The 13,394-nt window shown below is 46.4% G+C and overlaps 1 protein-coding gene across 2 annotated transcripts; it reads right to left on the reverse strand.

The window, feature by feature from the left end:
• Positions 1 to 236: 236 nt before the first annotated feature.
• LOC128274138 (facilitated trehalose transporter Tret1) lies at positions 237 to 10,936 on the reverse strand. Of its 2 annotated transcripts, none has more exons than XM_053012245.1 (6): positions 10,744 to 10,936; positions 4,261 to 4,387; positions 3,987 to 4,133; positions 2,667 to 2,852; positions 2,351 to 2,595; positions 237 to 2,286 (listed from the first exon to the last, which is right to left on the reverse strand). In XM_053012245.1, exons 2-6 carry the CDS (start codon positions 4,364 to 4,366, stop codon positions 1,513 to 1,515), a joined length of 1,458 nt encoding a protein of 485 aa, XP_052868205.1. In that variant the 5' UTR covers positions 4,367 to 4,387; positions 10,744 to 10,936; the 3' UTR covers positions 237 to 1,512. The 2 variants fall into 2 exon arrangements, with proteins under 2 accessions (XP_052868205.1, XP_052868204.1); XM_053012244.1 differs by lacking the exon at positions 10,744 to 10,936 and adding an exon at positions 8,697 to 8,798.
• Between the last annotated feature and the right edge of the window lie 2,458 nt (positions 10,937 to 13,394).

Raw genomic sequence — 13,394 nt, forward strand, 5'->3', positions numbered from 1 at the left:
TCATACTTATCTTAACTCATACATTTATTAACATCGTTCAAACAGTTCCGTTTGGTGTATAACATAAGTATGTTCTTATGGATTTAGGTTGTATGCGCAGTACAACGAAATAAATGCGCCGATGATAGATGGATGCATCTGCTCAAGGATCTACGTTTTTTGGTACATAACACTAGATAACATGGTACACTACCGTCATTCATTTTACTTTTCAAATGTACAAATAAACGCGCGAATTAGCATACGCGATCAAAACACATTACAGCATATATTTCCGACTCAGAAAGCACAACTGACAATGTAGCGTTTTGTTTTGCTAAGGATATAAGTGGTTTATTTTCTATATTATCCATGTTGCGTTTTTTTTATATGGCACCGCGAACGAAATATAAAAAAAAAATGTGAAACCTTTAGGAACGGATCAAACTGAACCACGACCTGCCACTGGGAAAAAACCTAACCCAAATGAGGTCCACTAGGTTGTTTTACAGACAGGAATTTCCGTAAGGTCAGAGGTTCTTTTATCGGAGGTAAAGTTCGGCTGAGTTCTACAACAGTGTTATAGATGCGAAGACAGGGTTGGTTAGTGGCATTACAAAGAATTTGATATGAGTAGGAATTGTTTGCATGTTTTGTTTTATGTTTAAACATTTATGTTTTGTATGGCGTGTATATCGCATGAACCACACTTCCTTCCTCCTGGGAATATTTTACACTTTACCGCTCCCTACTCCAAAAACGCAATCCAACTCGTAAGAATTGCAAGTATACTTCTTTCTACACTGCAATATCACCATCAAAAGTTGGAACTGAGATTGGCAATCCAACCATAATCAAAGTAACGACCCTGGCAGACTATGGCTGACAATCTGTATCTAATCAGTCTAGAGCATGTGCCACAACTCTTCGTTTGCCTTCATCATTAGCTGGACACTAAAGTCGAACCATACCAGAACAGTGGACCAAACGAACCTATCGTCTAAACTTTAACGTTTAACAACATGTTTTTCTCGTCTAACCGCGTGCAAGCAAACAAACAGCTAAAAACACGAGAGCATCTATACGAGGCGTAGTTCCTGTTCCGGTTTACAATTTTTATGCTTTTCATAGGCCTGGCACATAGTACAGCCTTTTCAGGTTATGGTCACTTCTTACGTGCAGTGTTTCCTACGTGCCTGACGTGCATTCCCTTCAGTCCTTTGATTGCTCCGCCGATGACTGCATTTTGAAAACGGATCGCATTCATTATCTACCCTGACCTAAACATTGAACTTAAAATCTTCGAAACTGCACTTAAACGATACGAAACCTTAGGGATTGTGATGCATGGGAGTACAGTAACATATTTACAACACTTTAAAATAAAAATTCTAAAACTTAAAACGCATCCCGTGACCGCCGGGTTGCTAGCTGTGGCCGACCGGGATGCCCGTAGAGATAAGAAACGAAACGCGTACAAACAACTACACAGTTTACACGTACCAACGGTACCTAGTGACAGTGCCGTCAGCCTTACTTTTTGCCTCCAAGGATCGCCTGAATCTGTGCGTTGGTTTTGCCTTTCGTTTCCGGCACCTTGATAAACACGTACACCGTACAGACGATCATCCACGCACCGAAGAACCAGAATGTCCAGTCGGAACCGAGCAGTTCCTGCATCGAGCCGAACGACTTGGTGACGAGGAAGACGAGCGCCCAGTTAAACATAACTGCTAGCGCCGATGCTAGTCCCTTGATGTCCGGTGCGCACAGCTCGCCCATCATCATCCACGGGATCGGTCCGAATCCGAGCGAGAAGCTAACGATAAACAGCACCACCGAGGCCAAAGGTAACCAGCCCAGGTTCGACACGTCGACTTTATCGTTCTGCAGCTTGAAGAACACGCCGAGCACAATCAAACACGAGCCCATGATGAAACTGCTCTGCAGGAGTAGTATCCGGCGGCCGGCTTTATCGATCAGCACCGATGAGGCGAGCGTCATGACCACCTGGACGACACCAACAACGATCGAACAGATGGCCGGATCCATGCTACTGCCGGCCGACTGGAAGATCGGAGCGGTGTAGAAGATCACCGCGTTGATGCCGGAGAACTGCTGGAAGAACATCAACAGCAAGGATATGAACAAGGCCGCTCGGTTGGTGGCGTTGGTGAAGAGGTCTGACAATTTGGCATCGCCCGACGCAGCATCCAGGTCGGACTGAATCGTTTGCAAGGCCGATTGGGTGTCAGCGTTCGGACCCCAGAACCACTTCAGTGCCACTCCGGCATCGATACGACGTCCCTGAAAGATAAGGGCCCGAAATTAAAGCGATCCGTTCGGCCATTTGCTAGCTTCTTTACTTTACCTTTTTCACTAAAAAGACCGGACTTTCGGGGACAATAAACATGGCCACGATCAGCAACACCGGAAAGATGGCGCACAGTATGCTCAGCGTGACCCAGTGTGTGTACGAACCGACCGCGTAGACAAACAGAATACCAACGGTAAGGTGAAGCTGGAAGAACGCACCCAACGCGCCACGGATCGATGTTTCGGCAATTTCCGAAACAAACATCGGCGCGACAACACAAGACGCTCCTGTTGCAATACCTAAGGGGGAAACGAAAACCACGATGAATGTACAGATCGCGACTTGTGCTGACGACTTCTGCGCTACTTACCAATGACGATGCGCCCTGCATACAACATTGCCGCATTGGAAGCAAAGATGATCAACGCCCAGCTGATGAGGTACGGAACGGCCAATGACATCGTGGTGTACTTGCGACCGATTTTCTCTGCCAAATAGCCAGCGGGAAGAGCACCGCAAAAGGCGCCGACGGCCAAAAAAGCGCCAACCCAAGATCCTGAAAATAGTTATCGAATGTTTATCAAAATGTTTACCGAACGATCGTAAGTCCGCTACATCATAGGGCCACATCAATATCAAGGGCTCTCAATCGATTCCCTACAAGGCAAGTGTCAGATTGTTCCGAAAACGGAATACGATAAATTTTAAATACATATGCATAGATCCCGTACGCTAGACACGACACCTTTTTCATCAGAGCGAGCATCCGCCGGTGCACTCTATTAATGGTTGTCGTCTAGATAAGCGGATATTTGCCCAAGCCATGCGCGTAAATGCCACGCATCAGCCAAGGCGGTCGTCCGGTTGAGCAGCCGTTGATGACAGCTGCCGTGTGGGTCATTAGCGGTATCAGAGGCTTATTGGGAAATAAGCGTACTTTGCTCGATCGATTATAAATGCATCAACGCAACGTGTTGGCGCCACCCTATCCTCAGCTTGGCTCGTGTCGCGTAGTTAGTGTACCAATCTCAGCACCGGCATACTAGGGCCCCTTAATCATTTATTGGACATCATACCCCTGAAAGTTCCCCTTCCGTCAGATAGGGGAACGCCGGCCGGATGAGTCGAGGTATTCCTGGTTGGGAACCGGCCAAGTACCGAACCGGTTCTTTCACAGGCGCGACGGGAGAGACTGCGCTAAATGTGAAAGGATCATAAAAATCATTGCACAAACCGGTAAGTCCTCGAACCTGGTAAGTCCAGTATAATTAAATTTGGGAATTACATACTGGTACGAGTACGAGTATTAACAGTCAGGGATTCATAGACAAATGTTTTCCAGAAGTTCTGTGGATCACTGTCACAAACGCTAAGAGTAAGCGACAACCTGTAAACTAGTAGGTAAAAAGCTTTACAGTTTAAGGAGCACTTGAAACAGATTTTGTTTGAATAACAGAAGCGTGGGCAAATGGCACACTTGAGGTTTAAAGCTCTTCTCCAGCAGCTAGCCTGGTAGGCGGCTATAAAGCTAGATTAGAACCCGGGCTGCAGTTCAGAGGGAAGCCTTTTTACGATCCTCTCAGGCAGACATACACGTTGGGTCTCTGATAACGATAGCCAAAGTGATAATGTTGCACCCAATGGATGCAGGGACTTCGTGCGTCGTGGTGGTGGTGATCAGTCAACGTACCTTCATCGGCGGTCAGTTCAAATGAGTCTCGTGCTTCTTCGCGGGCAATTCGCTCTTCCGCTGCGGTCGCGTTGTTTGGCACTAGTTGGGCCAGCACGGGCGAAGTCCACGCCAGAGCCGTTCCGCCGCTGACTGCGGCCATACAAACTGCAACCGAAGAAGAGGCACAAACATTGTTACTCATTATTTCATTTAGGAGGCCCAAATTCAATTGACCACACGGCACGCCGCATAGCGCGTTCCGTCGTCGTCGTCGTCGGTGGTGGTTACTTACTTCCAAGTGCCGCGATGAATTGGTTTCGCTTCGTCGTCGAACCTTGCCCCTCGGGGATCGGGTCGTAGAGCATGGGGTTGGTGGCCCCGGGAGCGTTGCTGCTCATGGTTCTGCTGTTCAGCAATTCCTATTTGGCAGGCAGTAAAGAGTAAAATGTTAGTACAAACATCACCCGCACCACGTTCTTGGCGAGTCTCTAGCCGTTCCGCCATGGCCGCGATCCGCCAGCAAATCGTTCGAACGAGAAATGTACACCACCTTGGTGTGATGTTGAGTGAAAATTCAATATTTAATCACTCATTACACCCATTACGTTACGATGCGTCACGATACCGTTCCGGTTCGCCTCTTCTACGTTCCGTCATTCCTTGTGTACAGAGAAACGTGCTGCAAGTGCATGCGAAACTGCACTATAGCCCCATTAATTCCCGGCACGGGGGTGCAAAAGTAAAAAAAACCCGTGGCCGGCAATCCATTACCAGTGACGAACGGACCGACCTATCATATGGCAGCCTAACGAGACAGGAAGATCGGAACAGTGCAAACAGCCCCGGTGTAGTTTCCGATTCACGAACTTACGGCTGTCGATGAGGTGAACCTAATGAGCGAGGCCAACAAGCGGAACGTAGTCTGGCGGTGCTAGTATCGAACTTTAAACAGTTGTACATATATTTGTTTTGATCATTCTACTAAGTTAGTCGTATGGCGGTGTACTGATCGTATTATGTGTAGGTTAGCTTTCTTCAAAGGTAGAAGATGGGTTTATTTTAACACGACTTCGCGGCATATAAATGGTGATTTACGAAACTTAAAAAATAACAATTACAACATTTTTTTAAATTGTAACTTTACAAAAACACTGCAAACTTTAACCAAAAGTAAAACAGTAATAACTGAGTATAAAAGAAAATAAACCAAACGCATATCCCATTGATGACATAATGTTCTTTATTTAGTGAACAAATTCCGAAGGGGATGCTAATCGATGGTTTCCGTCAGCCATCGATCGATTCAATTATTTTAATAAGAAACAGGAACCCCTGCTAAAGAAAATTGGGCCCATTTCTAGGAAACAACGTTCGGAAGCGTTTGGAAGGCCCAAACTGTTTGATCAAATTACCAACCATAAACTAACCGAATGCTCATTTTTCCGTTAGTTATGTGTTTCGAACAAACGAAGGCGTGGGCGGTTTGTCCTGCCCGCTTCTAACGCACAGCCAACCGTCTTGCAATTGAGAAAGTAATCCGACACATTCCCGTACCGCGCCGTCACCGTGGAAAATCAAGAAAACGAAATTTCCCAATCGTGTCGCGCCTTCGAAGAAGCGGCGCGCGTTTGCCCTTGGCGTAACCTCTAGCGTCCTCGTCGTTTTTCGTGGTGGAAAATTCGGACAACCCGTCGCGCGGTAGTTTTTCGTTTGTTTACACACGCTGTGTGCGCCGAACGGGGCTCAGCGCTTCGACCGGTGCCGGAAGTTGGACAAATGTTAGTCTCAACCGGTTGCAATCAGTCGCATGCGTTTGAGGAGGGAAAAAGTTACCATGCTTGGGAAAATAGACCAATGGATTATCAGCCGCACAGTGGCACTTGTTGCTTATTCGTATAGTAGCAAACAGCGGCGACTGTTGACATACAAACCGTGCCACTCGTTGGAAGAGATTTATTCGATTCTGCGACGGAGACGTAGGTACTAATGAGCAGTGATAGTGGAAGTTGAAAACACAATAATCTAAATATTGTCCATAGTAATTGAAACGAGTGTTGCTCGAAGGTCAACTAATACAACGTTCGCATGTGTCATTTGAACCTGTGCTAGACGAAACGTTACTTTTCCGTTCACGTGGACTCTATCGATGTTAAAAAGCGCATTTGAAGCATTGGTTGGACCCTTTTGATACCGTACTGATTGGCAGCTCGAGTAGATTCAATTAGTAAAATAAGAATTCGGCATTCATTCCCATCCACCGGTTATCAATAGTTGGCCGTGCCTATCAGTTCGCGGGATGCTCGGCAAGGCTCGTCGTTCCGATGGGGCGTACCGAACGACCTGCAAATGTTTGCATAATGGCTCCCCCTCCTCCCATCACCGATGGCGATGAATTTCGCCCCTCATCAACGTCTTCTTTTTGCAGTGCTGATTTGCGTTTTAAAAATATTCCTCGTCTCGTACGAAAAACAAAACCGAACCGTTCGACGGCGGCAAGATCGATTGCAAATCGTGGAGCGAAGCAATGTCGAGGTCAACTGAACGGTGGATCGACTAGGAAATGAAATGCAACGCGCACCAGTCGGTGAAACGAGAGGCACGGCTCTCAGGATATTCGCGCCCATGCGGACTCAGGGAAAACAACCGATCCCGATCGAAACGGTAGTAATCTCAAACAAATCGACACCGGCGCCAAGCCCATCGATGGCGTCAAGATGGAGCAACATCTTCTCCGTCGCTTATGTTTAGTTTACGCCTTAGAAGGTAGGGCAAGCCCGGCCTGCAGTGATACGTGTGATGACCCAACGAACCTCCACCATGGGCTACAGTCTAAACATAACCGAACCTCACGTCACTTCCCCGCTAATCGAACGGATTGATAAGACATTTGTGAGCATCGCGCCTTTGGCCGATGTTCGACGTGAGTATGATTTGTAGTAACTTTGTTGAGATCGGGTGATACGTGTCGTGCCTGATCGGCTGTGTACAAATCGCGTGACAAATCCTGTTCCAACAACACCAACGCTGGGAACAGACACAATCTTCACGCCGATCACACGGGCCTCAGGGTCAAGAAGCTTATCGAATGTAATTGTCCTTTTTTTTGTTGGGAGATAAAGAAATGCCACGATATTGTAAAGGGCCGGCACGCGGCTAATGCGTGGTTGTGACCCGAATTCATCAATGGTTGGATAGTAACTGGAACTCTGCACTCATTTCTCTTCCACGATAAGATTGAACCGTGTGCGTAATGCTGTGAGCATTATTAAACTCCTTTTATGACACGTTTAATGAGCCCGCATCCAGCACAACATCTCAATTAGTAATCTCGGTTCTGGTCGAGATTTGAAACATCCCCGGCCCCCCGACAATGTTATGGCGCGAGGGGGACTAACGTTAGGCGATTGCTTAGCGCGATGCCCTCCGGCGTCAGTGGACCCGTACTGACCCGACATTTTGATTAGCTGGAGAACCGGGAGACTTCCCCGGGGCTCAGTGGCATTCCACAGGCCGCTTCGGTTGAAACTGGTTCACTTTGCTCGATTAATTTGCTGCCCGCTTCGGTTCCCATTTGACGCCAGGTTTGACAAGTAAGTCTTTCGAGGCCCACCCGACAGCTTCACTTGCAGCTCGATGCACCGAAATGAAACGGTAAAGGGTGTTGGAATGGGTTGAGGCCAATATACCAATAGCCCGTTCTTGCTGGCTAGCCAGGAAGTGCGATCTACCAATCGATCCGAAGTCATGCAGTCGATTGACTCTCATCGATGCGCGTCCATCAATTGATGATGCGTTGGGTGTAACATGGACCCTCGGGCTTCCCGCGTTGGTGAACTTTGCATTCGACGGCAATTGCCTTGGACGGGCCGTGGTGTAAATTTAAAGTGCAAGTTCTTCACTCCGTTAGGGAAATCGACCGAACAGTGCACAGCACTTTTGTTTGTCATTCGGTACGGGTCGAATTCTTGCGATACGATTAGAAAAAATTAAGGCCCAAATAAAAAATAAAAATGTCATGCGGATCTGTGTGTATTATCTGTGTTTTATCCACACGCCCACAGCACAATGGCACACCATTTTGTTGCGATAAAAATAACGTTTATCAACCGGACCGTCACGCAGCCAACGCATCTCGTGTTTTGTGAACAGAAACAGATGGTAAATATGGGCAGCGTGTGTCAACAAACGCAAAAGAAACACACACCCCAAAAGACTCGGCAACTCGACCAACCCAGCGAGCCAACGAGAGAAGTTGGAGCGTTCAAATCGTGGTCGAACTGGTGGAAAATGCGAGATATGGATGAATATTTGGTACTGCGTTTGTTCAACGCGTTTCATCGCATAGCGCGGAAAGTGTCGCGATCGCAGATAAAGTGGATAAAGCCAGCCATCGTGTGCGGATCGATTTGCGGGGCACTGTTCACTTTCGTTCGATGCAACCGCTATTAAAATTCGACCGACCGGTGAGATCGTCTTTGCGCGCGACACTTTTTAATTAGAATCCACGTCGCGTCACGTCACGACTGACGAGTTTTGTGTGTTTTTCACTTTTATATAATGCCCAGGGCATTAACACCCGATCGTGGACGTGTATGTCCGATCGGCCAACGCTTAACCCGTCGTTCGATCGTTTTCACCAATCGAATCAAAGCAAGACGCGCGGAATTACAGTGATTTGCAATCGAACGACCGCAGAACACCGGTTGTTGTTCAATTAAGGCGCATTACCTCTGGTTCAGCGGCGAAAGGAGTTCAAACTGCGAAGGTCTCGCGGGAGAGATGCACGGGAGGACTACACACTATACCGACCCGATCCGTGCGCGTGTTCGAGCAGTACTAACGGCCGCGGCCGCGGCCGCTAATGGCGTAAGAGGTTGCGCCGGATGGAAGTCCGCGAGCGAGCGAGACCGACGACGACGACGAGGCAGGACAGGCCGCACACAGTCTAGCTCCCCGCGCGGAACACCCCCCGCGCCCTAGACCACACCCGTTCCCTGGGTGTGACATCCGAAATATGATAATCGCACGCGCGGCTAGGATTTCCATCACCATCTCTCCGTTCGATGCCAGAGTGACTGGACCACTAGCGCCGATCAGGCTATTCTATCTCTCTTTGTTTCTTGGAGAGCTCCAACAAGAGTCACAGATGCGGTCTAGCTGCATTGGCTAAACTGTGGATAGTGCTAGGGTAAATAAATAGCTAGAACTCAACGGTAATTTTTGCCCTAATTAGGTAGGTTAGGCTCATAGCGGGTTGTACTATAAGAATACCTAAATTATTTCCCCACAGTTTTCTATGAACGTCCAACAACTACGTCCCTCGCAATAGGCATCAGAGGCATCTGATCTGTTCGTCACCGCCACGGATCAAAGCCGGTTTACTATGATCTTACTTTCGTCTGCTTCCTACCTGCCCGCAAACCACACCCCGGTTACTACTCGGTCGGGTGTAGTCTTGTTACCGCCGCTGTGACCTCGCCCGCGTTGACACTAATCTTCTCGAGAGCGACCGGAACGAAAAGAAGGGGAATCTGGAACTGGTTTCCTGGTCGCCATCATCTCCGCCAGCGTGACCCGAATATTGCTAGCAAACTGTGCCGCCGCCATGGCAATGTTTTGTGTCAACCGAGAATGAAAGTAAATTCCGATGACGAAAACAAAAACAAAAATCCTCGAATCGCGAACCGCGTACCGAAATGATAAATGTCCTGGTCTTGGGGGTTGTATTCCGTTTTCGTCTTGCGTTCGGCCTTGTATAGAACGACGAGCGTAAGGAAAGTGACGCGTTATTGGAATCAAATAAAAATTAACACTTTGGCCGCGCAGAACTGGATCTGAAAGCGGTTTGGGACCAGAAGCGTTTCAATTGAAACCCGGTTGCAACCTCTCGCAGATTGAAAGCAAGCAATTGTTTAACTTGAGACAATTTTGCGTCACCAGAGAATACTGAAACTGAACTAACTTCACAACTGAACTCATAATAGAATTTCGTTGATGATATTTAATAGAAAGGCAAACACACTATTGTCGCCCAGTAAATAAGAACAAGGATACGGGATTCGGGATTATTAGTTGCACTTGCGTGCCGAGATTGTACAGCAGAATTATGGATGAACCAATTGATTGAGGTGCAAAGTGCAAGCCTTCCAACAGGTTTCTAACGTCCTCAAACACCCATCATCACTACTACTAACCGGCGACCATTTTCCGAGCGCAGCATTTTCCATCGTACGATTTTTCTCCTCAATTTCTTTAACGAGGAGTCACGCGAGAGTACATGCGCCCCATGTATATTTCCCCTTCTATTGGTTGCAACTTCCCCTATCTGGGTCATATCCTGATGCCTTCCGTTGCTTGGCACGCGTCCTCGCGGCCCAACGAAATGACTTTCACTTGTTATTGCTAGTTCACAGCCGGGGTCAATCCCACTGCCGGATCGAAGTGCATAATAGTATAGAACTTTGCTGAGGTTTTTATTAGGTTAGGTGCCTTCATATTTCACTATTTCAACCCCATTGAGAGGCCGTAATTTAAACCACAGAACCTCGTTTCCTTACTCCAAGTGGCCAAGGTCTCATCCTGCGACCAATCTATCATCTGTGAACTGATATCACTCTCACAGGGTGTCATCAATCCCATCATTATCACCAACTGCGCCGTGTAACTCCTATGTACTGTGTCAAGTTCTTTCTGTGCCACAAGGAATGCTCTCGTAAACAAGGAAAGGTCTCGATTTCGTCACTATTGCATAATATGATCGGATAACGAGTTTCACCTTCTTCAGACGTTGCTATCGATTGTCCCAGACCGACAGTTGTGCTGGGAGAGTCTCGAATACGCTCCCAACTTTCACTTATCACTTTGGGAACCTTCAAGAAGCCCGAACTGTTGCGTGGAGATTGCGTTTCCCTCTGCCTACGGGAGCTATCTCGGAAGCCACTTCTAGGACACTGTTCGGTTATCGCACCTGTTTGGATCTGCAGCCAATCGGTGACTGATGGTGATGCCTCTCGAAGGCGAGTGTCTGCGTTCTATGCTTCAAGGCGATCGATATTTGCACCGCTGATGGCAGTTTTACATAAGACCACGATCCCACGCCAACACGAGAACGGTCACAGAGAAAGAGGGAGAACTCTCCTCCTTCGCGTGGGCTTCCTGACGTCAGGAGGTCACCACACCGACACTACCACTTGAAGCGAAGGTTCGTGTGTTGGTTCGTGTCCTGCACGCCAGGGGATGGGTATTGTGTATCGTAAGGGCGAGAACTCACGTGGTCGTTTTTCAAACACGCTTGGCTGACGAGAGACCATGAATGAATATGAAAAGAACGATCCGAACGAGGAATGGAAGGGATGGAACGGATGATAAACTCTCGCACGACATACCCAACATAATTTACGCACGTTTCCGGTTTTGTCGGGTGCACAAGATTATAAATGAAGGAACAGAGAGGGAAGACAGGAACAGACGACAATTGCTGATACAACTGTTATTTAATTGTCGTGTTGCTCTGCTAGAGGAAATGTTTCGTCATTTTCTGCTCATATGGGCAGGAAATTGAATTATAACTGCTTCGCGTCATGACAATCGAATAGTGGGGTCATAAGGGCATAAGCTTCAAATGTCGGGGGGATGTCACGGTGGATGTGTTTGAAAATTTATAAAAACACTTTATTGTATTTTAACAATAACTGCCAATACTATTAAAATGACCACAAAATCAGAAAAATAAGAACATTCGGGCCTCAGAATAATAATCATATTCGATACATAAACTTTTTTACATGCTCTTGATATACTCGGATCTTACATGGAACATTGGCAAAATTTTTCCTTGGTCAGGTCTACGATAAGCATTAGACGCGCCTCTCTGGTTTAGATAAACTGTGCCTGATAACAAGGAAAAAAAATCCAAAACAATCGGACCAAGTTCCAAAACAATCGGACCAACCGAGAACGGATAAGTCCAAAATTGGTTACATTGCAGAAGAGATTCAGGGCCATGGATTGACTTGCCCTGTATCTTATCAATCAATACTTGCATCAAGAGGAATTTATATTGGAAAAAGTTAAGTTATATAGAAATGCTATAAGGCAAACTTTACTCGTGCTGCTACTTGCATATTGGTTGCACTGTTAATTTGAGTTTACAATGCAAATATTATCACCTTTTCTTTCGTTAAATTATTTCTAACGACACTGTATTAACAACATAGGGAAAAATACTAACGATTTACAACTATTTGATACATCAAAACCATGATATGAAAATTGCTTTCAATATGAAGATGAAATTTATATTTTTGTCATCTACTATCATGCAGTTTAAATTATGCATTCATATCTTGAAGTTAGAGGTAACGCAGAACGGTTCCATTATCTGTGACAAAATAAATCACTGCTATTAACAAGAAGAGCTAGGAATAGGTTTGTTTGATAATGAACAGCTGTATGATTGTGTCTTCCTTTCGATTTCGCTCCAAATATCATTGATAGATTCGACTCCATTGCCTTAGAGGTTTCAGTTTTTCTCATCTTGATGCTTGAAACAACCGATAGTAGCAAGACTCATAATAACTGTATTTCGGTAGGGCTAAAATCCTATTTTTAAACTCCCATCAACCATATGAAATGTTGTTTATTATTTCACTTTGACCAACTGCACTGTATTCTGAATATGGTTTACGTTACTGTCGGCGGTTTGTTAAAGTATTTGGATGCATGCCAGTAGTTTCGCTGAGCAAACCTATATAAAACACATGTCTTGAGGCGGGATAATTTTGGAAGTCAGTTTTCCTTCCGCATAACCTTTACCGTGACCTTCGTTGGATTGATGGACTGCACGGTAAATCCTGTATAAGGAAACCGAACGAGTTTCCCGCTGATCTGTCGGCTGATGCAACAAATTTACGTGTTGTGGAACACGAAGCACCAACCTCTAAATGTCCTTGTTGTTACCGGCATGTCCTACATAAGCCGCAACCATGACCGATAGGCGAGTGACGAAAAACAGGTCTCTTTTTGGGAAAAAAACTGCTGGAGGTAGATGAGTCAAGGAAAAGCTGAATTTCCCCTCCTCGGTCCTTCATATACTCCGGGAAAACGTGCGTAATAGAAACGACAACAATTTCCCCGCCATGTGCTGGTGTGTTGGTGAAGATGGATACTACAGAACAGTTCCTCAGGAAATAACAAAAGCCGGCTTTCTGTACAAGACACTCTTAAACGTTTAAAGCAAACATGTCGCCAAGAAGGAAGAAAAAACATGGCGCTGTGCCAATAAACCGCAAATTATCCCTTTCCTCTCAGTCGTCCGCATCTAACGTCTGTAGGTTGTATAAATAAAACAATTGTTACGCACAAGGCGAAGGTTACTGGTAAGAATGCGTAGCTAAGAAAACTCTGTCTCGGTGCGAGCCCCCAACA

Source organism: Anopheles cruzii, chromosome 3, assembly GCF_943734635.1.
Source record: "Anopheles cruzii chromosome 3, idAnoCruzAS_RS32_06, whole genome shotgun sequence".
NCBI classification, from domain to species: Eukaryota; Metazoa; Arthropoda; class Insecta; order Diptera; family Culicidae; genus Anopheles; species Anopheles cruzii.

Coding starts and splice junctions, on each gene's coding strand:
- LOC128274138 (XM_053012245.1), bottom strand. CDS start 4,366: ATGAGCAGCAACGCTCCCGGGGCCACCAACCCCATGCTCTACGACCCG. Junction 4,134..4,260: donor ATTCATCGCGGCACTTGGAA/GTAAGTAACCAC, acceptor CTTCGGTTGCAG/TTTGTATGGCCGCAGTCAGC. Junction 2,287..2,350: donor CGGTCTTTTTAGTGAAAAAG/GTAAAGTAAAGA, acceptor CTTATCTTTCAG/GGACGTCGTATCGATGCCGG.